We start from the raw sequence: 25,956 nt of genomic DNA on the forward strand, positions 1-25,956 counted from the left end.
GGGGGTGGAGGGGTGGAATCATGGCAGGGGGGTTGTAGTGGCGCGGCATGGTCGTGTCTGCAGAGAGTCCTGCCTGCGGCTTTCCTTGCGAACATACCGGTTCTTGGAATTTTTTTTTTTTTTTAATTTTAGAGGTTTTGTTTCCTGTGTTTTGTTACACGTGCGTTTCAGCGGAAATCAGCTGAAATCAGAAAAGATAACGCGCAGTAGTTCAGAGGGAGACAGGGAGCACACAGGGTTTGCAGAGAACATGTGAAATACGAAGGGAAGATCAAAGTGACCATCCTTCTAGCATAAGCAAATTTGCAGCACTTGTCATATTATCACAGGGTCATTATGATTGGAAAAGCTCTCTGACATCATCGAGTCCAACCTTTAAACACCACCTTGTCAAACTAGACTATAGCACTGAGTGCCACATCCACCTCCAGGGACAGTGACTCCAGCACCTTCCTGGAGAGCCAGTTCCAATGCTTGACAACCTTTCTGTGAAGAAACTCCTCCTGATGGCTAACTTGAACCTCCTCTGGCACAGCTTAAGACTATGTTCTCTTGTCCCGTCGCCAGTTGCCTGAGATAATAGGTCACCCCACACACACCTGGCTACAACCTCCTTTCAGGTAGTTGTAGAGTGATAAGGTGACCCCTGAAACTTCTTTTCTCCAGGCTAAACAACCCCAGCTCCCACAGCTGTTCCTCATAGGACTTACAAAAACGTTATGTAAAGCTTCAGATGGTTGCTCCTTGGTGTGCAGGAGTTCCACATGCTAAAGCTTAACACAAGTCCAAAGGCTTGAAAACCCTTACAGATGCTGAAGACAAAATCCAAGCAGTCATAACTGATGGCATTTTTGGTCTTTGTTTTAGCCAGTTTTTAATCTGTGGTGGTTACGTGAATTTCTTCCTCACTCCTGGCAGTTTGGTGCACACAGAGTTGCCCAGTTTAAGACTCAAAGTTTCTATGCCTATGTTGTCTACCCATATCACTTTTTAGTGAGGTTTTTTCTTTTCTGTTTGCAGTTAGAGGAGGGAAATGCAAGTAGTGATTGGTTTTAAAGAAATCACATTGCCTCTATCAGCAAATTTGTCTCTCACAAAACTTCTATGATAGAGGTATCATACCTCCTTCATCACTAATGATATTAAAGTGATGTAGCTGTACATTCAGAAATGGAACACCTCTCCTTTTTCTAAGCCAAGATTATCAGGTAAGCAGAATGTGAGCAAAAAGCACGGCTTTGTGGAGTGGTTGTTTTGGGAGGAAATACAAATGATACCACCAGGAATTTTTAATGCAGTCCTGTTTATTTACAAACAACACAGAGGGTCCTTTTTTTTTCTTTGAACTATAAAGAATCAAACTATAAGAAATTGTTTGCTTCTAGCTGTGGTTTGATGGTTCCTCGTAGGAATTCAAGATGATGCAGTCATACGAGCAAGGCTGTGATGATTGCTGCTCTCCTTCATGAGGCGATTCGGACCACCATTTTTATTTTTATTTTTTAATTTGGACATTCACCAGACATGAATGTCTCCTTGCATGGTCTATGAATGTAGACCACTTTGACACTGCAGAGGCTATCAGTTTAACTCACCCATTTTAAGAGACTGCATGTCACCACTGATCAGTGAGAGCTAAAACCTGGCTCCAGCCTAGAGCCTTCATGATGAAGACCACTTGTGCCTTGGGACTATTATTCTCAGGTGCTCTCCACTGCAGCTCTGGCCTTGGCAGACAGACTGGACCTTTCCAGAGTCCAGAGAGACAAACAGCGCAAACCATAAATTTTTGTTGCTGCAAAACAGCAACTCCGGGAAGTGCAGGCTTGGTCTCTCTGTAAGGATTTCCGGGTGGCTGATGACTGCACAGCTCTCAGCAATATTGCTGTTTGTAATGCACAGGCAGAACGTGCTTAGTGCTGTTTCTATTCCTTCCCTTTCCCAGGCAGATTCTTTTGGCTGCATCTTACAGTCCTTCTTCAGAGGTTCTTTGATAACCTTGTCTGTTCTCATGATCTGCTCTTTTCCCTCATAAAGGTGTATCTTCAGTTTGAGAATGTTGCCATATATAACACAACTTTCCTCACGGTGGTTTTATGTATCTGCCAAGTCAAAGCACTGTGGTATTGCATTGATTTTTATTTTGTGCAAAAAGATTCTAGTGACATCAGAAGCTGTGTTTTTAGTTCAACTCTGTTTCAAAGAATGGTGAGACAAACTTTTACAGTTTCAGGCATGAAAAATCTCAGCCCTTTCACCTTCTTTCTAGGAGCATTCTGTATTAGGGTAAGGGTTTGGTTCTGTATTCATGGAAGGTGAAAGTAATCATGATGCAGAGGGATGGCAAACATCTTCAAAGACCTCATCACTGATGGCACTCTCATAAGCAGGTGGTGGAGTGAGTGGTTCTAGTGGTTCAAACCTGTCTTCAATATCTCTCTCCTTGTGGATGTCTGAAACAAACCGCTGCGGTCTTGGGGGCAACACCAGCTGCAGCTGTATCCTGGAGCCTGTGTCTGTCTCAGAGGTGGGCCTCGTGTCTGGTGGCACTGACACCCGGAGAGCCTCGACCATAATCTCTTGTTGGCCAGAGGATTCGATAACGACGCTGTAAGGAGGAGGCTCGCTCAATGGCGAGGGCACTGGGCCTGGGTTGGATGTAATCGTCCATATTGCTGGAGATGACATGGTCATCACCTCCTCATAGGTGGGCGCTTCATAGGCAGCATTCACCCTTGTGCAAGAGAGGAAGGCCAGTTACATCGGTTATTTTACTGCTTAGTTTATGCAGAGGCAGATAGCACAGATTATGTAGTGTGGGGACCATGCTACAATCAACAAATAGATGAGACTGAGACAGGGTATCTCACGTGGTATTGCTGTATGTATTCTGCCCCTGGATCAGTTCAGTTGTCCAGCCAACTTAATGTCTTGCTTACTGGTACAGAGAATGGCTCATCAGACCATTTTCCCACACTCCCCAGAGTAAGTGAAGTGACCCCCACTGTTCAGTTCTGTGTACTAGGCTTAGCTTGATGTCTCTCAGTTAAAATCTCCTACCAGTTAAAATTTATTATGAAGAATTGTTAACTACTGATTATTTCTTGGAATAAAACAGGACCTTGCTTTTTTAATACATTAGCTCGATGTTCATCTATTTTTAAGAACTGAAGAAAATTAGTATTTTCATTTCATTTAAACAAGGACTAGTTGTTCTGTGTTGAGAAGAATTATCTGCAAAGAAAAAATGCTACTTTAGGAACATTTTCCTTTTCAGGTCATATTTTCAAATAAAAGATACTAATTTTCTTCTAGTATGCCCCCAAGCTAGCAGAGCCCAATACAGACTTTTTTTTGTAGTCTTTCTAAAAATAAACACATAGTAACATTTTTTCTCCTCCCACAGGTCCTGTATTTGAGAGTGTTAAGTCATTTACGGGTGTGGAAAATGATTACCTGGATTATACAAGGAAGCAAAGATACAAATAAAGTCGAACTTGTCAACTATAGTAGGCAAACAAGGGTTAAATTAGGTGATACTGAGAACCTGAAAATGTACATGAAGCCAAAAAGAAGTATTCAAAGCCCCTCAAAATCAGGATTTATAAGTGTCAAATTGGGATTTTAAGACTGGAAACAGATCCAGATACAGGTTTCTTTTAAAAAGTTTGCCAAGGAACAGTTGCTCCAGAGATAAGTTTTATAGAACTAAACCCAAATAAGAGTCACTATTGCTTCAGCATTTTTTCTTTTTCCTTGTCTGAGTCATTGTTTGGCAAGCCTCGATTACTCAAAGTAAAATAAAACTGGGCCTGGATCTGTTCAACCTTGGAAATTTTTAGTGAATCAGTTTCCGGGGGGAAGAAAATACGTATTGTACAAGATACAGGAGATGTGTGGCATAGATATTTGCAACCTCCACCTGAAGAATGAAGGAAAACAACCTGAAAACAACTTTTGTCTTTGGGAATGGAGTCTGCGTTTGTTGCCCCAGGGGAAGGGCAGCAAAACAGTGTGTAAAATGCCCATGACTGAGGTGAGAGGGTTAAAGAGCAATAGCCAGGTTGCTGCTTACCCTGCTTGGCTTTGACTGTTTGGAGGTATTTCATTTGCGTCATGTCGGTGTTGATTCCTCAGGTAACACTCAACAAACACACTCAGCAAATAGCCGACCAGGCACACTCCCCCTACCCCTAGAAAGAAATAGCCTACTGGGTTGATATTAGATGAAATGGCCAGCATGGTGACACCAATGAGAAGAGCAGCAGTGAAAAGAAGCAGCAAGGTTTGGCGGATGTTCTTCCAGCGTGTCTCTAACCACATGGTAGTATAGATGGTGGTAGCAGGTAGTTGAGAACAGATGAGCAGTTAAAGGGACAGACATCTGTGGAAGATGGAACAGTTTTTTCAACATGAAACATGAGAATATAAACACATTATAAGTATCATGACCAAAGTCAGAACATACATACTAGAGCAAAGGGCATCATGAGAACATGAACTATGCACATACATAATAAGTCTGCGAAATCCCCATAAATGCACACCAATGTAAATGTGCTAGAATTTCCTGTGTGAATGCATATTGAATAATAGGAACACTTGAACACACAGTTGAAAGACACGAAATGCATAAATAGACCCTAAGCACTTATTGCCAGGCATATCTAAAAAGATCTGGCTTAATAGAGCAGTCTGGGATGCAGATTTGAGGTTACTATGAAAGTGAAACACAGAATAACTTTAAGGGTTAATTCTGGGACATTTGTATGTTGCATAATGAACATTCAAATATTCATTCAGATCCCGGAAGAAAAGCAGCCTTATTTAATGGGCCCGTCTGCCCCACTAAATTGAGAATCTAACTTCAGTGTAGCATTATAGCAATAATGTTACTTTAGGTTCTGGATATAGCTAGGGTACGTGTGTTTTTGCAAAGTGTAGGCATAGTTTGAATATTTGCCTATATCCTCAGTTCTTTCTCTGTTGATGTGCTTATTTTTGCACCATTCTCAAACACAAGAGCCCTTTCTGTCCTGCATTCCAAACCCCATCTCAGTGAAAGAGACAGCAGTCAATATAGAATGAATACTAGGGACCTGTGGTATTCAAGAATACCATAATTAAGTTGTCTTGCATGTGTTCTGCTAACCTACATGTATCCCCCTGTTTTGATGAAGACCCCTTTGAAGGAAAAAAGCATGACACAAGAGGCATGTTTTTTATGAATATGCATCTCCAAACAAATATACAGTTTTATATAGTTCCATGTTACACTGTGTAACATGTACACTTTTGCACACTAAATGTGTCCCCTTGTTACAGCAAAAATAGTTAAATGTATATATTCAAAAGAAACACATTCTTTTTCAGCATATACTTACCAGAAAGAGGTCTCGGTAGGTAGGAGCAGTCATGGTTTAACTTCTCTCTTCATCACAAGGAAAAATGTGCACTGCTGCTTCCCGTTCTGACCCAAGAATAGGACACCAGTTAGAACTCTCCCTTCCTCCTTTCGAGTTTTGTTGTAGGGAAACAATGAAGATTTCTTTTGAAAATAAAAGTTGGAAACTACTAAACATGAGAAGATCCCATTGTATGAGTTTTGCATGGGAAAGTAGAATCTCCTTTTTCCAGGTTCTGAATCCAAAGCAATTTCTAGACGATCACATACGTTCTACTCTTTTGCAGCTCTTCTCGGTCTGTCCCACAAAAGCAGGAAACTCATTAGGAAAGAAGGCGGAGTGAGCAGTGGGGGAGTGCTCACCTGTGTCGTATCTGTTTGGTCTGCTTTACTTTAATGGGAGAAACTGCCCTGAAAATTCTGGGTTTTTTTTTTCCCCTGCGTAGCAAAGGAATCTTGAACTCTGCCTCACAAAGCAGGAACAACTGCCTGCCCAGCCCACATCACATGGCCCACACATAAAACTATTTACAAGTTCTGTAAAATGTAAAACTATACATTTTTCTATCCTGATCAAGTGCTTTTTGTCAAATGTTTTTTTATGTCCTCTTTGATTTTACAAACAAAAGGGGGAAAAAAGGGGAGGCAATGGGTTATTATATCACAGAGGGCTGGGTTAAAAACCTTTTTACTCCCTAATGTATCTGGGAAAGATAAGCAAGAGAACAGGTACTGAATTACTTCTGTTATCTGAACCTTTAGTGTGTGTCTGAATATTAGAATAGAATAGAATAGAACAGAATAGAATAGAATAGAATAATTTCAGTTGGAAGGGACCTACAACAATCACCTAGCCCAACTCCCTGACTGCTTCAGGGCTGACCAAAAGTTAAAGCCAGTTATTAAGGGTATTGTCCAAATGCCTCTTTAACACTGACAGGCTTGGGGCATTGATTGACCCCCTCTATAGGAAGCCTGTTCCAGTGTCTGGCCACTCTCTCGGTAAAGAAATGTTTCCTAATGTCCCTTGACGCAGCTTTGAGCCATTCCCACGTGTCCATTCACTGGATTCCAGGAAGATGAGATCAGCACCTCACTGCTCTACTCTTACCCTCCTAGGGAAGCTGCAGAGCAAGGGGGTTTCCCCTCAGCCTTCCTTTCTCCAAACCAGACAAGCCCAAAGTCCTCAGCTGCTCCTCACAACACATGCCTTCCAACCCTTCCACCAGCTTCGTTGCCCTCCTCTGGGCACATTCACGGACCTTCACACCCCTCTGAAATGGTGGGGCTCAGAACTGCACCCTGGAGTCCATGTGAGGCCACACCAATGCTGAGCACAGTGGGACAATCCCCTCCCTCTGAGCGGCTGATGATGCCATGTTTGATGCTCCCCAGGACATGGTTTGCCCTCGGGGCTGCCCAAGCACACACTGCTGACTCACACTGAGATGCTGCCCACCAGCACCCCCAGGGCCTGCTCTGCAGGACGCTCTCCAGCCACTCCTCTCCCAGTTTATACTTGTGCCTGGTGCTACTCCATCTCAGATGCAGAATCTGGCATTTGACTTGTTAAATTTCACACCATGAATGATTACCTAATGCTTCAATCTGGCTAGATCCCTCTGCAAGGCCTCTTGTCCCTCAGACCTGCTCTTGTCCTCTAGATCTGCTCATCTCAGCAGTTGTATATTACCTACAAAATAGTCCTGTCCTATTGCACAGAAGTGGCCCTAGAATTGAGCCCTAAGGAACACCTCTGGTGACCAGTCATCAAACAGATGTAGCCCCGTTCACTACACCCTTTTGAGGGTTCTTCACCCAGTGCACAGTGAAACCACTCATCCTACAGCTGGAAAATTTCCATCCAGAAGAATGTGTCCAGAAGTGACAGTATTAATAAACTTACTAAAATTCAGAAAATCTACCTCCACTGCCTTCCCTTCATCCACTAGGCAGGTGACGTTATAGTAAAAGGATATCAAATTGACTAAACGGGATTTTCTTCCCTTTGTGAAACCATGTTGACTGTGACAGATGATTGCATTGGTCTTGAAGTGCCCTTCAATAGAACCCAGTATGATCTGCTCCATAATTTTTCTAGGTATTGAGGTTAGATTAACATGTCTGTAGTTCCCCCGGTCTTCCCTCACACCCTTCTTGAAGACTGGAATAACACTGGCTAGCTTCCAGTCAGAAGGGACCTACCCAGACTCCCAAGACCTTTGGTAGATGATCAAGAGAGGTTCTGCTATAACATCCCCTAGCTCCTTCATATCTCTGGGGTGAAACCCACCAGGCCCCATTGGCTTGTGAACATTCAGTGATACCGCTGGTCCCTTACAATTTCAGTGTTCACAAATTGAAAGTTACTGTTCCCACACTCATGGTCCTCCAACTCAGGGGACTGGGTAGCCCAAAGTCCACCATTATTATTAAAGACGTGGCAAAAATCACCTTGAACGCCCCTGCTTTTTCTTCATGCCTACTAGTCAGGTGACCATCTTCAAGAAATATCACTGAAAATTTTAAACTCAATCATTTCATGATCACTGTGGCCAAGACAGCCTCCTACCATCACATCTCCCATAAGTCTTTATTCACAAATAGCAAGTCTAGGAGGGCATCCTTCCTAGGTGTCTCACTGAGTATCTGTGACAAGAAGTTATTTCCTACAAACTTCAGGAATTTCCTAGATCTTCTCATCTCAGCAATTTGTTATTCCAAGTTGATATCTGGGAAGTTGAAATATTCCAGAAGGACAAGGGCTACTGATGCAGAGATTTCTCTAAACTGCCTATAATAACTCATCAGTGCTTATCACATTGGAAATTCTCAAACACTATGGCATGAATTACATCTAGGAGCTGGCTGCAGCTCATGTGTGTCTGGAATAGGAAGATGCTCTGCTGCTAAATGTTTATTAATAGTATTTAGTTTGGAACATCGGGCCAACAAGAATTCCGTGAGGTTTAACAAAGATAAATACAAAATCATGCAGGGATGGACTAACCCTACGCAGCAGTACAGGCTGGGGTCTGACTGACTGGGTTGCAGCTCTGCTGAAATAGCCTTGGTGGACATAATGAACAGGAAGCTCAACAGGAGTCGGCAGTGTGTCCTTGAAGCAATAAAGGCAAACTGTGTCCTGGGCTGCACCAGTAAGAGTGTAGTCAACAGATCAAGGGGTGGGATTGTTCTACGCAGCACTTGTTAGGACACACCTGTAATACTGTGTACAGTTCTGGTTCCCCCAGTTTGGGTATGGTCTGAAAAACTGGATATGGTCTGGTGAATTGCCACAAAGATGCTTTGAGGGTTGGTGAGTTTTGACAACTTAAGAGGCTGGATTTGTACAGCCTAGAGGAGACAAGGCTTGGGCAGATGGTGAGTGTCTACTTACAGTTTTCCCATAGTAGTAGGTGGTTACGGAGTAGTAAGTAGTTATAGTAGTTACTAAAGAGTAATAGGTAGTCAGAGGAGGGAGGTAGTCTTCATGAGGGTACATGGTGACAGGACAAGAGGCAATAGGAAAAAGGGTAAGTGCCTGTGGATATAAGAAAAAAAAGTCTTTAATGTGAAAAGAGCAAAATGCAATTACTTGCCCACAGAATTGGAGGAATCCTCTTGGCTGGAAATATTCAAGACACAGCTGAGTCTAAGGATCAGCTTTGAATAAGGGGTTGGACCAGATAATCTGCCCTTCCAGCCTAGACTTGTCAATATTTTTATGTTTTGAATATTTTCTCCTCATAATTGCCTTTTTTGACTGCTGACAGATAAAGGACCTTTAGTTCTAATTGTTATCCATTCTTTGCTGTCAAGAGAATTCCTTGAAGATGGCAGACTTAATATCCACATAAAGGGGAGGAAGTAAGGATTATGGCATGTCGCATGTCATTTTGCAAAACTATCATTTAAATCAAAGCTACAATTTCCATTTCAGAGTTGCCTGGTGTTGAGAATATCTTGACTGCTAAGGAAGATTTGACAAAACTGTTTTCACAGCCTCTCTTCACAGGAATAATGACTGACCCATGGTAGAATCTGCACGTGTTGGTACTAACACCAACTTCCTTCTAACCAGTGTAGCTGGTGGTTGTTAGAATCATTCCTTAGAGATAAAAGATTTATATCTGACTGATTTGAGGAGGTAATTAAAATTATTCTTCCTGCTTGTCCTCCATTTCCTCTTGTCCTTGCCTTGGTTCAGTGCTCAGCTGATCTCTTTCTGAGCCAGCCTGGCCAACTCAGCTGGTGGGAAAGTATTTACATTTTTCCAGAGTGAATTTAGTGGGCAGAATCTAGTCTCCAAAGTATCATCTAACCACTAGTTCCGCATTAAAGGGAAGCAATGGGAATGCGTAGCTAGAGTGGTGGAGGAAAAGGGAGGAAGAGTGGATAATTTCCAGGGCTGCAGTGGCTGTCATTTCACCAGGTCAGCTCAAACTACTGGAGTAGAAGGAAATTCTTTCTTCTTTGATAGAGTAAGTCTCACAGAAAGGATTAGAATCTAAGACCCATCTTGTACTCAGCAAATCCTGTTAGTTAGATCAGGGATTTCCAGCTCAGCCTGATGACTTTAGGCAACTCCCAGCTCTGGTACATTCACTGGCTACTGTTGAATCCCCCCAACAATCTGATCATTGTTGAATCCTCCTTGTAAGTACCTGTAGAAGGTACTTATGCTTCTTTTTGCTGTGTGGAGGGAGCTGAGGCACTTTGCTTGTCTGCACATTCTACTGTGGGGAGTAGGCACTGCTTTGGGGCTAGATCTTTTTGCTAAGTAAAGAGAAGGTCAGAAAGGTGAAAACATTCTTCATTATTTGGTGGAAAACTACCCTGGTGATTGGAAAGGGTGTATTTGATTTGTGGATAGATAGAAAGATGTTGGGTTGGCTGAAAATCTGTAATTTTGAGTGGTGCACCATTTAAAAAAACGTTAATAGACATAGATATGAAATATCAGGATGAAAAAGGCTAGAAATTGTAGGTGTCTTTGCTGTGTTAATTGTTGCTTGTATTATTTCAGTTTATTTCTGTTGAGGTCCAGAGTTCAGTAACTTCTGCAGATTTTACACATGGAGTTCATGGATGATGGTGCTGAATATTTAGGAATTATTTTTATTCATTTACCTGAATGCATAAAACAACATTACTGTACAATGCAGCTGTGAATGCATTAGTTGAACATGTTTATGGATGTGATTGGACTGCTTTGTGGGTCTAAGGATACAAAAGAGGATGAACCACTATGAACTAACCTTTGCAATATGTTTTCTAGCAACACAGTTCTACATGAGGCCTTTTGGCATTTCTGAAACACTTATGAAATTTTAATCTATCTGCTGTTTTGATTCTCTCCATAGTCTGGTTCAGACTGTCATTGGTTACAGTGTGTGGGGATCCATAACAAAGAAAAAAATGATCACACAGCTGCGTCAAGAAGTCTTTGGTGATGAAAAGATTCAGAAAATGCAGAGGGGCTCAGGAAAGGCCTGAGACATCACTATGCAGGGTTTGTTAAACAGGGTGTTGAAGCCAGGAAGAGTAAACAAGGACATTTATACTGCCATCCTAAACTGTCTCCCTTTCATGTGCAGAAGAGATTTTTTTTTTTACGGAAAGCTTTTTGTTCTGTTGTTCAATCATGCTGTGGGGACCTTCATTTAACAGTAGATCTCTTTAGTTAAGACCGTGGATTTCCTTTTTTGTTTTTAATTCTTTCTTTGTTTCTTCCAGTATCTTCTTGTCCCCCTCTAGGAAGCATTTCACCTTTCCCCTGTTTCATCTCACTATCTACTCAACCTCCTGCCCTGACTGCTACTAATTAACTTAGTACCTACAGTAAGCTCACTTATCAGCTCGGTATGCAGAGAAGCTTGCTTTATTCCCAAGGGCCTGTGACGTACATACCACTGCACGATTAATCTCATGGTAATCGCTAAGTCTATTCTTCCCCATAACCTTGTCCTGAAGCAATTTCTGAGAACCTGAGCAAGTACTGGAGACAAAGTGCTACTGAACCACTTTTCCTGTCTTGTCTACCTCTTGTCTCCCAGGTTTTGCTTAGTCCCCTTTGTGACTAAGCAAAATGCATCATTGCATTGTATCTACAGAGACCACAGGGCAGCCATGACCTCTGGTTTATATGTTTCTGGTCAGTACAATCTCTTAGGCAGGAGAAAGCAAAACCCCAAAGAAAGCAAAATGCCAATGTTTGGGTATTCAAAAAATGTGTGGAACTTTGAGAAAACCAGTTGTTTGACCTGCATAGCTGAATGTTCATACATTTCTTGGGAGCTGGCAATCTCTTTTTGTCTTCCAGCTTATTCCAGTTCTTACAGGACAATGGTTGAAAGTTATCATATGTGTAGTCACTGTGTGGTGGGGTTTTTTGGCATGGCTGTCTTCTACCTGCAGTAGCTGAGATGTGGTCACACGACTGATATTACAAGAAGAGCTTCTACTGCTGCTATTAATTCCTCAGCTGTCTGAAGGTTAAATGAAAAGCATAAATCTACAGAGAACAAGTCAGAGACACTTATGTTGTGCAGAACTAATGGATTTATCTTTGCTGAAAGTGAGGAGTCACGTTCAAGATGAGAAGTGTTTCCAGGGCTGTCTGCACACCTAAAGTTCCTATGTATTTAAAATTAACAAAGCAGCACCTCCTTGTCTGCCAGGAGAAGAACAAGTAACAAGCATTTACCAAGACTATAGGAGGGTTTTTATCTCCTCTTATAACCTTTTAAATTCACTTACATCACATGTTTTGCTTTTTGTCTGGAAAAAAAACACAAGAAAGCAAATGCAAGAAGCTTCCTCATCTTTTTATTCTGAGTTCTCTTTAGAGTAACGGCTTTCAAATTGTGAGGTTTCATTAGCATTGGTAAAACTTTGTGCATCTGATTTAGTTTGATGATAGAGCCCAACCTGGTCTAAATTATTTACTTTTTGTTGGAGGACTTTCTACACTTATGTAGAATCTCTGCACACCACAGTACTTCTACTGATGAAAAATCAGATGTTACTGTATTTGGGATGTAAATTGGAAGTATGCAGTTCTTTGAAGGAATCCACTCTGGTGACTGCAATGCTACTAAATGGAACACTACAGTGACCTCTCCTCTTTTGCTGATTTAGAGCTCCTAATGTGGATCAGACAGAGGAGGAGATGTCGGGTGGTGATCACTGAAGGTGAAGAAGAATGAGAGCAGTTAAGATCCTACTGCTAGAATATGGTGAAAGAATTAAGTGGAATACCTAGTGTGGAAAGACCAAATGAGCAGAAAAAAATAGTTGCAAGATGAAATTAAGAAATCAATTGAGAACAGTTAAAAGAACACAGTAAGATCATTTGCTATCATTCTGGACTGTACTAGGTGTCTCTGGAAATAAGAGAAAATAAAACCTGTAGATGCTGAACTGCTTTTTGATGGAACATTCTTTTCTCTAGACATAATTGCACCATTCTAAAACAGGAAAGTTTTCAGGCAAAGGACATGAGATGCAGTGAGAAAAGTTCATGTGTAATTGCCACAGAACTTCTGTTCCTTATCTTCCTCCCTGGTCCTAGTGACATATTCTTGCTGCTTATATTGCCAAACCTGTTATACACTGGAACCCTCTCTGACATGTTCTGAATTGCTAACAAGACATAAAAAAGTAAAAAGGAAAAAAGCACTATTTTCTCTTGTGTTAGTAAACCAACAGTCACAAAAACCTGCAGGAAGTGCCAGTACAGCCACAGGAGAAGATAAAGGACCTCATGGCCCGTTCCTGTGTTGAAGAAAGGTTGATGCCCTTTTCCTTTCAACAGCATTAGATGGTTCTGCTAGGGAACCACACCTGAAATATTTGGGCATTACCACTCAGCATTAAAATATAGTCTCCTTGGGTTGGAATTCACCAACTATCCAACTCGCTGTGATACTAAATAATTGTGGACTAAAACATAACAGGCGTGAGAGGAGTAAAAGAGGCTGAAGCTCCTGTCACAGAATGCAGATTCCTGAGCAGGAATTTGGCATCGTTTGCTGTCACTGGTGGGACCCACTGTGTCTCTCCATGAGGTGCCTTTACATTCCTATTGTGTAGAGCTGCACTTTCTTCAGATTCTTTCAGTAAATAGAGGGGGGAAGAATGGAGGAGGTATTGCCAGGCAAAGAGATCACTTGACTATTTTATTGATGAGCTGTGCTTTGGAGAAAAAGAGTACACTGCTGTTATTGGTACTGGTCCCCTCTCTAAGCGTTGTGCTTTATAGCAAACGCAGTGCAGAATCCCACATGCTCCTTGGTGCCTATTCTCAGTCTAAGGTGCCCATAGTCTAAAGCAAGTGTGACAAAGACACAGAACAACAATTCAAGTACAGAAGGCCAGAGAGAGATAACTTAGTCAAAAAAAGAAAAAAAAGAAAGAAAAGAAAAATTAATAAAATCTATTTTAATAAAGATAGTTTTTGCCTGAAAACTATATGTATAACTGGGATCCTTTTTTTTTACTTCATTAGATATCTTCCATTCAAAGACAATACCGTTTGTTTCAGCCTAGTTTTAGCACTAGTTTTCACTACACTTTGCTCCAGCTATGTGCCATAAAGGCAGCACACCTCGGAGAGAGGAAACTCAATCTGGTTCCTTTTTCTGCCTCAGGAAAAATGAGTGTTACATTTCAGTTACATCCCTGCAAACAGGCATTCACAGGGGTCAGTGAAAGAGCAAATATGCTATTTTATGAAAGCAAATAGTCACATGAGCTGAAAAGAGCGTAGCTTCTATCTTGGCCTGGTTCCTCAACATGCGAGCTGCTAGTTTATTTAGTGATACATACAGGTTTTGTCCAGTTCTGGCATGGATTTGCATTCCTAATAGACACTGCCAAATTAGCAAGAGCACATCATAATGCATTTCTGGTATGTGCCATTGTCATGCCTTATAGTATTGCAGTTTGTACGGCATCTGAATTGTTATTCTGGTACATTCTAGCATGGCATTGTGACAATGTTTTGGATGTTTGTTCCTGTGGAGGGAAATGACTGTTTTCAAGGTCAGCCATCAACTGCAGGAACAGTATCATAAAGAGCACTGTGCCACATCACTGCCAGTCCAGCCTACTCTTTGTGAATCAGTGCTGTGAAAGCAGTACACCACTTTTGCTTTCTCCTGAGGCGGCAGCAGTGGTGATTACTGCAACTCCTATTGTTTATAAAGGGGAACTCTGTGTTATCAAGGCTTCTGTTGCTGAGAGATAGCTTTCTTGTTCACTGTAGGCAAGTAAAAATCAGGACACTCAATACATGGAATTAACTGTATATCTGTTTGAACTGATGGCTTTGAGAATTTATTAATGGTGAAAACTGTGCAAGTCTGCTGCTTCCATGAGAAAGTGCTGACTAGTTGCAAAGGGTCTTTCTGTGAAAATGAGAAAATTTCCATTGAGGGGAGAATTTCAGGATAGAGTGGTCATAGTTCATGGTCATCTGTGTTGGACAGAACTCATAATTGATGCCAATGATGATCCATGAAATGGTGCCTCTGTTTCTTGGGAAGAGTTTTCAAGTTTACTGACTATTGGCAACCTCTGATTCATAAAGCTGTTCTGTGAAATCCCTTGCTGATGAAAAATGTCAGAGTGATTCAGGGGACAGTGTTTTACTATTTGAAAAGCTCTCAGTGACAGTCATTGCATGAGAGATCATAGTTCTAGTTGAAGAGACTTCTTTGAATATATTGGAACTACTGATGAGCTACATATTCTTGTCCACTGCCTCCTCTGTTCCTCCCTTCTTCCTCCAAATTTTGTCTCGCTCGATTAAAAAAAAAAAAAGGGATAATAGTCTTTTGTAACAGAATCACTGTTACATGACCCTTTACTTCTCACACTTGAATTTGTGGCAGCATGTGACGCCCAGATCTCTCACAAGTTTCTGGTCTACACCTGCTTGAGATCCTGCTTGAGATTAATATTGAAGTCTCCAAGCGACCATTAATATTGATGAAGTTGCCAAGTCTGTGATACATAGTGCTACTGCTTATACTCAGATTCCCCTGCTTATCAAGCTACTCAGCAACAACTTTGACCATCATCAAGACTTCCTAAATTTTCTATTCAGCCACTGCTATGGGATGTACATTTGGCCATCTCCACGATAAGAGCTGACTCCTCTGCTTCCTTGGCAATATTATGTTCACCTGCTGTTCTTAAAAGATATTTACAGAGCAGCATGAGGAATGTATGGATGTGAAGTAATTTCTACCGTTTCTTAGGAGCACTGTAAAGGCCAAATGATGCACTGATCTTTATTTATACAAAATCCCTGACAAGTGTTTGATTATATCGAGGACTACAGCTTTCTGCATCTCTTGCTTCTGCTTGCTGCTTTCCCCTTGCAACCCTACCTTGAAGTGTCCTTCCATGTCAGTCCAGCTATAGTGAACTTTGTTAAGCTTGTCTCATAATTTTTAAAATTCTGTATATGAAGTATATGAAGTATATGAAACTGGCACCATGAGTATCTACCATATCAACACTCTTCATTATGGGGCTGGAGAAGGCAGAAATATGTTCATTTCCATGCAAGGTATGTCTTATTTAATTAATAAAGAACAAAATATGACTCATTAAAACACTTCTAGAGATATTTTCAGATATTATTTTTATGCTCTTACTTTATATTTTATGAATTTGCAGGCTAAATATTTTTTCTTACAAGTTGTGTTGAAACTGGTAGGTCAAACAAGCAGTGTAGAATCTGACTGTAAACATGTTTCCAAACAAAACAAAGACAAAAATCAAGGCTTCTTATTAATCGTGGCTCTCTAAATGGAGAAGTTTTGGCTACAAATTGCCATAGTAAGAGGTTTTTGTGGTAGGTCATTTTTTTGTGGTAGGTCAGTAAGAGACAACTGAAGTGGAACAGCTTGAAGAACACTTAGAAAAGGGTGGAAATCAAACCTGATATTCTCCAGATTAACACTATATGTATATAATTGCATGAGTCAAGGGGAAAAGAAATGACTGTTTTGGGGTGATAGATGAAATACTGATATTATAAAAAACAAGGCTGTGATTAGCTGATTCTCCACATTTGACATGCCTATGCAAAACTCTTCAGGATGAGAGAGTAACTGATTGTTCTTGCTGTTCCTAAAGTCTCTGGTTTAGCTGTTGACCCTTCTGAGTTCTCTTCATTCACACCAAGCCAGATGGGCTGGTTAGTTGCGCAAATAACACAGTGTAAATATTTACTGCCTAATAAATCTAACTTTCCTGATTTTGATAAAGTCCCACTATTGATTATAGCTCTGCCTTTCATTCCACAAATATATTTGCATCAGTTATATCAATATATTTATCAATTCTTAATATTCTTTGAGAAGGAAGTAAACATCCTGTCCTCCTTTCATTACATTTTAGTTTGTGCAGCTCTACTTGGTGTTAGAAGATTGCTGGATTTTCTCTATTGTCAGTTTTATGTGTCACCAAAATATTGCTGGCATTCTTTATTTCAGGTCTGCAATTTATAGAAGACCACTTGCTGCCTGAGAATGGCTGAATGTTTTTTATCCCATGCTGTGCTGGTTTTGACTGGTTTTGGTAGAATTAATTTTCTTCAAAGTACCTTGTATGAGGCTGTGGGTTGGATTTGTGCTAGAAACAGTGTTGATAATTTAGAGGTGTTTTAGTCAATTGCTGAGCAGCACTTGCACAGAGTCAAGGCCTTTTTGGCTTCTCACCTCACACCACCAGCTGGAAGAGGACACAGCCCGGATAGCTAAGCCCAGCTGGCCAAAGGGATATTCCACACCATTTGGTGTCATGCTTAGTATATACAAAGCTGGGGGAAGAAGGAGGAAGGGAGGGACATTCGGTGTGATGGTGTTTGTTTTCCCAAGTACCCACAATGCATGATGGAGCCCTGCTGTTCTGGGAATGGCTGAACACCTGCTTGCCCATGCAAAGTGGTGAATGAATTCCTTGTTTTGATTTGCTTGTGTATGCAGACTTTTCTTTACCTATTAACTGTCTTTATCTCAACCCATGTGTTTTCTCACTCTTACCCTTTTGATTCCCTCCCCCACCCCATTTCAGGGAAGTGAGTGAGCTGATTTCACTGCAATCTATGAAGATTTTTTTTTTTTAATTGTAGCAGTTGAGCTCCCTGCAGCCTAGGAATTTTACTGGATTCTTACTGACTAAGGTGCTTTATGCAGGCTGATTTTCCGGTGGTGCTGTTTGTCCTCTTAGGGCTCTCCAGGCCAGTGAGGTGCTTAACAAACCGGCCACAAAATCATTTTTCCTTATTTTTTTTTCATTTAAATTTGATGTGGAAACACTATTTTGTGAGAAATGTTGTCTGACAGTACTCCAAGAAGTTTAGGGAGCACTTCTTTGTAATAAGTAAACTCGAAGCCATAAATTCTGTTTTTACTGCAGGGCTGATAAACAGAATATATGTATTTTATAAATATATGTGTATCTATACTTTACAGCCCACACATGCCATGTGAAACCGTATCCTACTGTGATATGTACTGTACAAACACATTAGGACATGGTTTTAGCCATTCACAGAAGCAAAATGTTCCCCACATTCTTCACTGGTAGATTTTCTGGGTATTTGGGGTTAGTGTGTGGCTCCTATGTCGTAGACACTTTCTTACTAAATATCATGAAGTGATTCTTTTTAAGTCATTGTATAGGCCAAGTATTTGTTAGTGTTGACTGTTCTTGGCTGTTGTACACATACTACTGGACCCTCCTTATTCTCTACGTCTGTTTTGGTTAACAAATAAATGATCCATTATTTTGTCTCCTAATGCTTTGGATAAACCAACCACCTTTACTGCTTTCCAGGTGGCCTGTCATTATGGAATAATTGGCAGGTGCTTTTTGATGAAATTCTGTTGAGGAATTAATTGTGAACAGTCTGCATGTTTGTTTACTGTCCTGATTCCTGTTAGTAACAATATCCTCCTCTTTCCATGATTGAGAAAGGCATTGTATCACAGGCTTTTCTTTTATTGACGAACAGTAAGAAGGAAAGGGGAAGCAAGGAGACAGTTCCTGTAACTGAGGCTCTGATCTCTGATTCAGGTAATCTCAGATCAAATTCCAGTTGTTACAAACCCTTCAGCTGTGACTTTAAGCAAATCTCTTCACTGCAGGTGTCTCCGAGAACATTTTCTTTTAGAATGGGGACCTTTGCAAGTAGGGCTGAGATTTTTCCTGAGCTATCATCTCGCATTCTCTTTCAATTAAAAAAATAAACGGAAACGTTACACCGAAGTACAAATGTTTCACCGAAGTACAAATGTTTCACCGAAGTACACCATTTCATAATATTTCAGGTGTTAACCAGGTCCAAGAAATTATCAGCACGACTCCTCTGCCCCCACCCCGCCTGTATTTACAAGCGAGCCACGGGTGTAAGCCCTGTCGGGTCTCACCTACACGCTCCGAGCACGGCAGCCTATTTGTGGGCGTCCCGGTCCCGCTCCCGCTCCGCAGTGGATCGTGCCGTCCACACTAATCAGCACCGGCTCCCATTATTAAAGGGGCCGCCGCATCGTTCTCATTTCCCAGAAGAGGGGGCTGCTGCCAGTGGAGGGGGGCCTGAGTCTCCTGTCCCCGGGGATTCCCCAGCTTGGGTTGGTCTGACAGGAGCCGTTCCTGCCACCCTTTGAGCTGAGGGCTGCTTTAACTCCTTCTCTGCCCTTCACAGTTGCAGAAGATGTTTGTGGGGAATAATCCCAGCTGGTTCAGATTATCTGGACAGAGAGAAATTGAGAGCAACTTTATCCCTAATTCTGCAAAAGGAACTTACTTGTCTGATTGCCTTTCCATCCAGGCGTTCCTCTGTTGTCTTCACCTGCACTACATCCCAGTCTGACCTCCATTCCTCCCCAGTCCGTGTGTCTTTCTAGCAGCAAGCACCATTTGGAAACTTGTGGGTATACACATAGCAAAAAAACTTTGCCTGTGCTCCCTGTCCTTCTGTTTGGATTAGGCAGCTATTATTACCCTTATTTGAATACCATTTCATTACTGCAAATTGTTAAACCTGTTGATCCAACCCAGGGAAGGCCCATATGTTCACCCATATGCTCTTCAGCCTCTCACCAGTCTAACAACCCGCCTCTCTGTCTCTTCTGTCCATCTATCTGTTTTATCATGACCTTGGCAATCCTTTCACTTCTCTGCCTTGATTTCACATGTAATTCACGGACATGAACTGGCTTTGTATATCCATGTATCACTGCTTTTGAGGGACTGGGCTGAGAGGGGGTGTAAAGAAAGTTTTCCTTTGTTAAAATTATTAGTTAAAGGCAATTATGAAGTTAATTGTGCCGTAGAGCCTAGGAAAACCTTTCTCTTAGGTGTTCTTATTATATAGATACTGCACTACTATTTGCAAACTATAGGCTTGTTACAGTGCCTTCCTCTGGTAGAGTTGTCCTCACATCTCATGTTTTCCATCTCCCTGAGTTATCCTCTCGTTGAGCAGCTGTGATATACTTCCAGGGCAAGACTTGCTGGATGCTACAAACTCTCTGATTTTCCAAATACTTTCACATATGCCAAGAAAATTTTTACCTGCTGAATGATTAGAGCACTTGATTTCTGGGTGGAAACCATTGGTGAAAAATTTCAACTTGATTATGATCTGATACACTGCAGAACTTGAAGCTCTTACATATTGTACTGAAATTATGAACTTTGAACTTTTGAACATTTCATGCCATGGATTTTCTACCATGCAGTGAATAAAATCATAGAATAAATTAGTAGGGAAAGGTCTTATTTAGGTAAACTACCATGCACAAAACAGACAACTTCAAAGGTAGAACAGGTTCCTCAGGGCCTTGTCCATACATTTTCTGAAGATCTCCAAGAATGATATTACTCAGCCTCTCTCGGCACTTTTCAGCACTGAACTACCCTCATAGGAAGAACCAGTTTTTCCTTAGATATAGCTGAAATTTTCCTTGATGGAACCTTAATGTTATCTCTTGTTTTTCTGCTGTGTCCATAGTGAGAACTTCTGTGGAGGAGCTGCTTCCTCTTTTCTAAATGCTGGGCATTCCAGTCACGTTTGAAATTAGCAAGTAATCCCATAATTTCCTTCCATATGAATTTTTTCTGTTAACAAATATCCAGAGTTATACTGTCAAAATCTCCTCCAATTCGTACAGTAATGACAGGGAAATAAATTAATACTTCTCACATCATTAAGTTCTACTAGCAGGCAGCTTTGCTCAAAGCTTGAAAATAAACTAAGTTGTTATTCAAGAGCTCTGCTGAGAGAATGATGATGCACTTCCAAGGGCCAGTTTAAAATTCTGCTGCTTGCAAAAAAAAGTAGTCCTGCCATATCCCATTTCCATCCCTGACCACTTATCCCAGTCCCCTTCATCGCATCAACACTAGCATTCAGGATGTTGCGTGGATCCACTGGCTGATCCGAGTGGGACTATCCCTGTGTCAGTGTGGTATGCAGGCATCTCAAGCTGTTTATACAACTGCACTGATGGACTGAGAGCTCTATCTCCTTTTGCTGACCCTGTATGACAGTGAGGGTTAGTGTCTCTGTGCCACTTTATCCTTATGCAGAATACTGGTAAGCATGGAAACAAATATCAGTAATGTATTGTGAGATCTTCAAATAAAGGTCTCAAGGAAATGTGAAGTGTTAGTACTTATATGGAAACAGTATCTTTTAGAGTCTCTACAGACATATGTGAAGACTCAGTCAGTTTATAATCTAAGGGTGATTTAAAGACTTGTATGAATGGCAGGATGTTATAATTGCATTGATCAGGTTATGAATAATACTAATTTCAAATTGTAAGATACCAAAATAGTCACACAATTAGTCCAGTATGAGTCTAATATTCAGAAAAAAAAATCAAAAATATATGCTCCTATATCTGCAGGTAGATGCACAGGTATTGATATTTTTTGTTTACTGGAAAGCCAAACATGACTGCTGTTCTAATATTTACAGTGCTGATCTTTTTACTTTTATTGAGTTTTACCATGCTTTGTTCTTAGTCTACTTTTCTGGAAAAAACCCATATTTTAGACAGTCTATCTGTGTACCATTATCCCTTAGTAACCTTTGGAATAGTTATATTCTACTAAAATTAGGGTATCAAGGTCTCAAAGATAATGTATTGATTTGATAATTTCCTTAAAATTATATTCTGATAATTTGATAATTATCCCTTTGATATATCTTTGATAATTACCTCAAAGAGAATTTTTTTCTGTTATGTCAGAGAAGAGGTTCCTAACAAATTAATTAAAATGGTCAACCAGGAAAAAAGATTTCCCATAAATGGTCCAAAGGAGGGAAAGCTTGCAAAGTGAACGTCATCGAAGATTCAGCACAAGAGAAGGGTCTCGTAAATGCTCCAGTGGATTCAATTGAAGTTCTTAGACCTGAAACAGCTGCACAAACTAAATCCATGGAAAATTTGTTGTTTTTCCATCTATAGTACTTGATGGTTCCCATGCTCAAGTAAAAACAAAAAGGTGCTAACTTTTTCTTTATTTAAAACAAAGAGTTTCCAGCCTTCATAATTGTGGAGAAATGCTTGACAAAGACTGATCCATGAAGTTTTGAAAATGAGATAATTAAAAACAATCACAGTGCCCTCTTAAAAAGAATTGCTGGTTTTCTTACTCACAATTGTGGTTGTAATACCAACAATTTCTATTAGACATTTTATTTTTAATGTAATTTCAGGAAACTCTTTATTACTTCTGGTAAAATTCCTGCAGATTTTTTTTCAAAAGATGGGAAAAGTTAAATAGGGCAGAAAAGCCATGATGACCTTCTGTTTGAGCACCATAGTATATTGGGTTTTTTGGTTTTTTTTTCTGTCTCTGTGGTGCCTCTGCCACATCTGTCGTCATGGGAAGATTTAACAGAAGAAATTACTGTGATGTTTGAGTTGACCTAGCAGGAAGGTCCCCCAGCAGACCTATGGGACCAGCATGAGGCTGAATTACTCCAGTGCAAAACAGAGCAGCTAATTTGCCCTGGGAATTGAACCTAATTTTGCTGTGAGGCAGATCTAAAGCGCTCACCCAGTTGTAGGTAGTAGCCCTCTACAAAGGCAAAATGCTTTAAAAGCCTTGGCCTAAGTCTGCCAGAACTCATTTTACCTTTGCCTAAGGCTGGTACCACGTAAGAATTCTTTAATAATCTACAAAAATTGTGAGTGAACAATCATGCCAACTCACAGGTCAGTCTCATGACTATGATTACCAAAAGCATTTGCAGAAAGTACCATGTCATCCTGTCACCTCAGATTATCCTCTTTTAGTTCCTTTGCTATGATACTAAATCAGTACTACGTAAGCAGGTTTCAGATTTTTCCAGTCCTCTATTTTCCCTTCCTACTCTGATCTATACACGTGAATCCTGATGACCCAGCTCACTGTCACCAAATAACTGCCATTATACTTGAGAGGACTAGAAAAATGTACTTTTCTGTGGAAAAAACACCCCCTCTCTCATTTTTAAAGGTGATCCCCACAGGTCTGGGATTAGAAGTGCAGGGAGCAGGATGTTGAAGTACAGAGCTGTCCGTGCTCCACCTCTGGAGCTGCCTCCTGTCTGTCCCCTTCTGCTAGGGCCAATCTTCCCCGCTTAAGAGCACAGCTGCTCGGCAGGCTGACTGTTCAATCCGCAATGATCTCTAGTTTCAAGTATGACAGCACCGACCTGCTCAGCCTCCATTCAGCCGCAGGTGGGGGCAGCGGAAGAGAAAGGGAGGGAGGGAGGGAGAGGGAGGACACTGCAACCTACGTGAATAATTGATAGTGCAAGGAAAGGAAAGCAGCTGGGTTCCCTGTCTCCATCTGCTCACCAGCTGGGGATGAGAGATCCTTGCTCAGGTAGGGGATGAACAGCTTAGCTGCTTTTATTCTCGTCTTGCCTGCAATGCCAATTAAAATATTTTACATCTAGAAGGAATGGGAGCAAAGATAGCTGGGGGAGGGTTGATCCATATCTTCTCTGTTGCTTGCGTGGCGTTGTGTAATGGATGGACTTTGGGGTAGTTTCAGCCTCAGCAGGGAAAGTGTTTGTGTGCTTTTATAAGACATTATGCTACACTGCATTGTGTAGAGAAGCAGTTGGAGAGAGAGAAAGGGACAGTGAAGCTGGGGAGAGCAGATGTCTGTCTAGGAAATGAAAAAAACTGAAGGGATGAAGGGGCATGAAAGAGGGTCTGTCCAGACTCAAAGGAAGCCCACCCTGATTCTGTCAATCTTGGGCATAAAATGATGGGTCCAAGTGCGCAGCGGGAGGTGCAGTCTGTGCACAGCCAGTACTATATATAGAAGCTGTGTGCATACATCTGTGGAAACAGTTGATGTGAAAACATGTATGTTTCTATCTGTGGATGCATCTATGAGTTTGGGTAATATTGTAGTAAAACATTAAAAAAATACAGTTTTTACCCTGAAGAGTTGACCCTTGAAGGATATGCTGCTGTGTTTATCTGGTACTGCGCAGTTTCTGTGGAGCTTCTGATGTTCTCACAATGACTCAATTAATAAAATTGCAGGGACTAGTTTCTGTGTTACAGCCAGTACAGACTTTTCCTATGTGAGCAAGATAAAATGCTAATGCAGGTAAACAAATGAAAAACTTCTGCTAATAAAAACTAGAAAAATACATAGCAAAAGGTATAAACACCAATTACTGTAATACATGTATTAATATAGCTACATGGATATCTGAAAGAACAGAAAATTGTATGCCAGTCCCTAAAACACACAATAAATATAATATGCATAATGACCTATGCAACTATAGACAAATATATGAATTACAATCTGAGATGGTAAGTACTCGGAATTAGTCATATCAGAATGCAAATATCAATAGGAGCTGAATCTACTTAGTACAACTCAAGGCTTATATTTGGTGATATTGTTGCATCAACAGGGTAAATAGTAACAATCATTAGCTTGATTATAAGTTGAGGAACAGAAAGGGGTACTGGGATTTGCTTGCATGTGATTTATTCACATGATTATTGCTAAAGGAGGCTAATTAGAACAGTAGTTAAGGTATTTAATAATTGTTTGCTGGTTTGCTTGTGTATCTTGAGGACTTTGTACACAACTGGAGTTGCACAGAAGGTTAGGTAAAGCTGTGAGACAGTTAAGTGAAAACTGAGCCCAGTGTGGCTTTGAATGTGAACAAAGTTGGCTCTTGTCTGTAGTGGCAAGCAGCCAAAGAACAAGGATGGCAGAAAGACCTGGGCCTTACTGTATGCTTTCACGATGTCCAGGCTTGCTAGTGCTGCTGATAATGACCCTGAGATGGGGGAGGGCAGTAGTTACTGCTGGCAGCCCTCTCTAGCAGCAAAAAATAATGTCTCTTCCTCCTTCCTAGATGCAGCAGAAATGGCAAGCTTGGCTCTTTGCCTTGGCCCAGTCACATCTCTGCTCAGACATTCAGGTGAATGAGTGAGAACTGCTTGTGCTGCTGTATTCGGTGCTCTGGGTCCATTTGGGAGGCATTTGGGTTGGAGCAAGGACGTAGGCTGTATGAGTTAGCTAATACTCCAGCATCACATCTTCAAGGGGAAAAAAAAAAGAAATAGACAAGAGGAAATGGAATCACTTGAACTCCGTGCAACTTACTAAAAATAGCAAGTAGTCACTCTCTTTGTCTATTCAAAGTTGTCACCTACCTTGATTCCTTACTCCTTGAAGTTTCTTTTCTCACAGACCCTTGAAGCCCCCATAATCATTTCTATCCAGGTCTTTTATGAGCAGAATTTATAGGAAGCATTAAGATGAAAATGCTGCACTCATCCCTAAACCTTTGATGTAACTACTTGCTCTCTATTTTTCTTTTTACTCCCCCCCTGCCCTCACTATATCAACTATCTCATATTTCTGTCCAATTTCTCTGCATTCTATTTGTACTCTTTCTTTGCATCTTTTCTTAGCTCTCTGGCTCCTCTGCAAATTCTCTCTTATTCTGTGTTTCTTTATGTCCCCTTCATGAGTCAGAAAAAAACCAGTGTGAGACTGACACTTGGTGTAAGGTTCTAGCTGCTGCTTTTATAGGTCTTGATGTAAAGAGGAAACATTACATCATCCTGTGGAATGAAATTGAGACTCAAAATTTAAAAAAATTGTCCAGAAGAGCTCTGTATTCTTGTTTAAACACAGGTATGTGCGTACTCTTGCAATGGAAAGGCATCTTCTCACGCTCAATTTTTATTAGGAATGACAATCTATTGAGTGAATGCAAATACATGTGGTTAAGGGGTTTGTGATTCCTCAAAATTTGAGCTTCCTAAGTTTACATGTTAGATCAGTGAGCTATTTCATAAGCCGTGTAGAGCCAAATCTCTGTAGTACTTGATGCATGCCAGCTCCAAATGCCAAGGGCTGGTGGATTTAGTATCTTCTTATCCTTCCCTTGAAGGGAATGGACATATACGGAGCCTTGATGCTCGCTTTCCCCACTGGATACTGAGAGCTTGGGGAAGTGATCTTGTTCTATAGCAAAG

General features: G+C 41.0%; 2 protein-coding genes across 5 annotated transcripts in view; one reads left to right on the forward strand and one right to left on the reverse strand.

Moving 5' to 3' along the window:
* Positions 1-1,284: 1,284 nt before the first annotated feature.
* Positions 1,285-19,371, reverse strand: TMEM139 (transmembrane protein 139). 3 transcript variants are annotated; one of them, XM_064644724.1, is made up of 4 exons: positions 5,675-19,371; positions 5,385-5,470; positions 4,076-4,384; positions 1,285-2,734 (listed from the first exon to the last, which is right to left on the reverse strand). In XM_064644724.1, the coding sequence occupies exons 3-4, from the start codon at positions 4,321-4,323 to the stop codon at positions 2,326-2,328; spliced, it is 657 nt and encodes a 218-aa protein (XP_064500794.1). In that variant the 5' UTR covers positions 4,324-4,384; positions 5,385-5,470; positions 5,675-19,371; the 3' UTR covers positions 1,285-2,325. The 3 variants fall into 3 exon arrangements, with proteins under 3 accessions (XP_064500794.1, XP_064500795.1, XP_064500793.1); XM_064644725.1 differs by having other exon boundaries at positions 5,385-5,461; positions 5,671-19,371; XM_064644723.1 differs by lacking the exon at positions 5,675-19,371 and having other exon boundaries at positions 5,385-5,664.
* A 3,714-nt stretch (positions 19,372-23,085) lies between these two features.
* LOC135409328 (rap1 GTPase-activating protein 1-like) overlaps positions 23,086-25,956 on the forward strand; it is a 45,723-nt gene continuing 42,852 nt past the window's right edge. Inside the window, exon 1 of one of the 2 annotated variants that reach the window (XM_064644691.1) lies at positions 23,086-23,166. The gene's annotated coding sequence lies outside the window, so the exon portion shown is untranslated. The other variant, XM_064644690.1, reaches the window with a different exon arrangement.

Source organism: Pseudopipra pipra, chromosome 2, assembly GCF_036250125.1.
Source record: "Pseudopipra pipra isolate bDixPip1 chromosome 2, bDixPip1.hap1, whole genome shotgun sequence".
Lineage (NCBI taxonomy): Eukaryota > Metazoa > Chordata > Aves > Passeriformes > Pipridae > Pseudopipra > Pseudopipra pipra.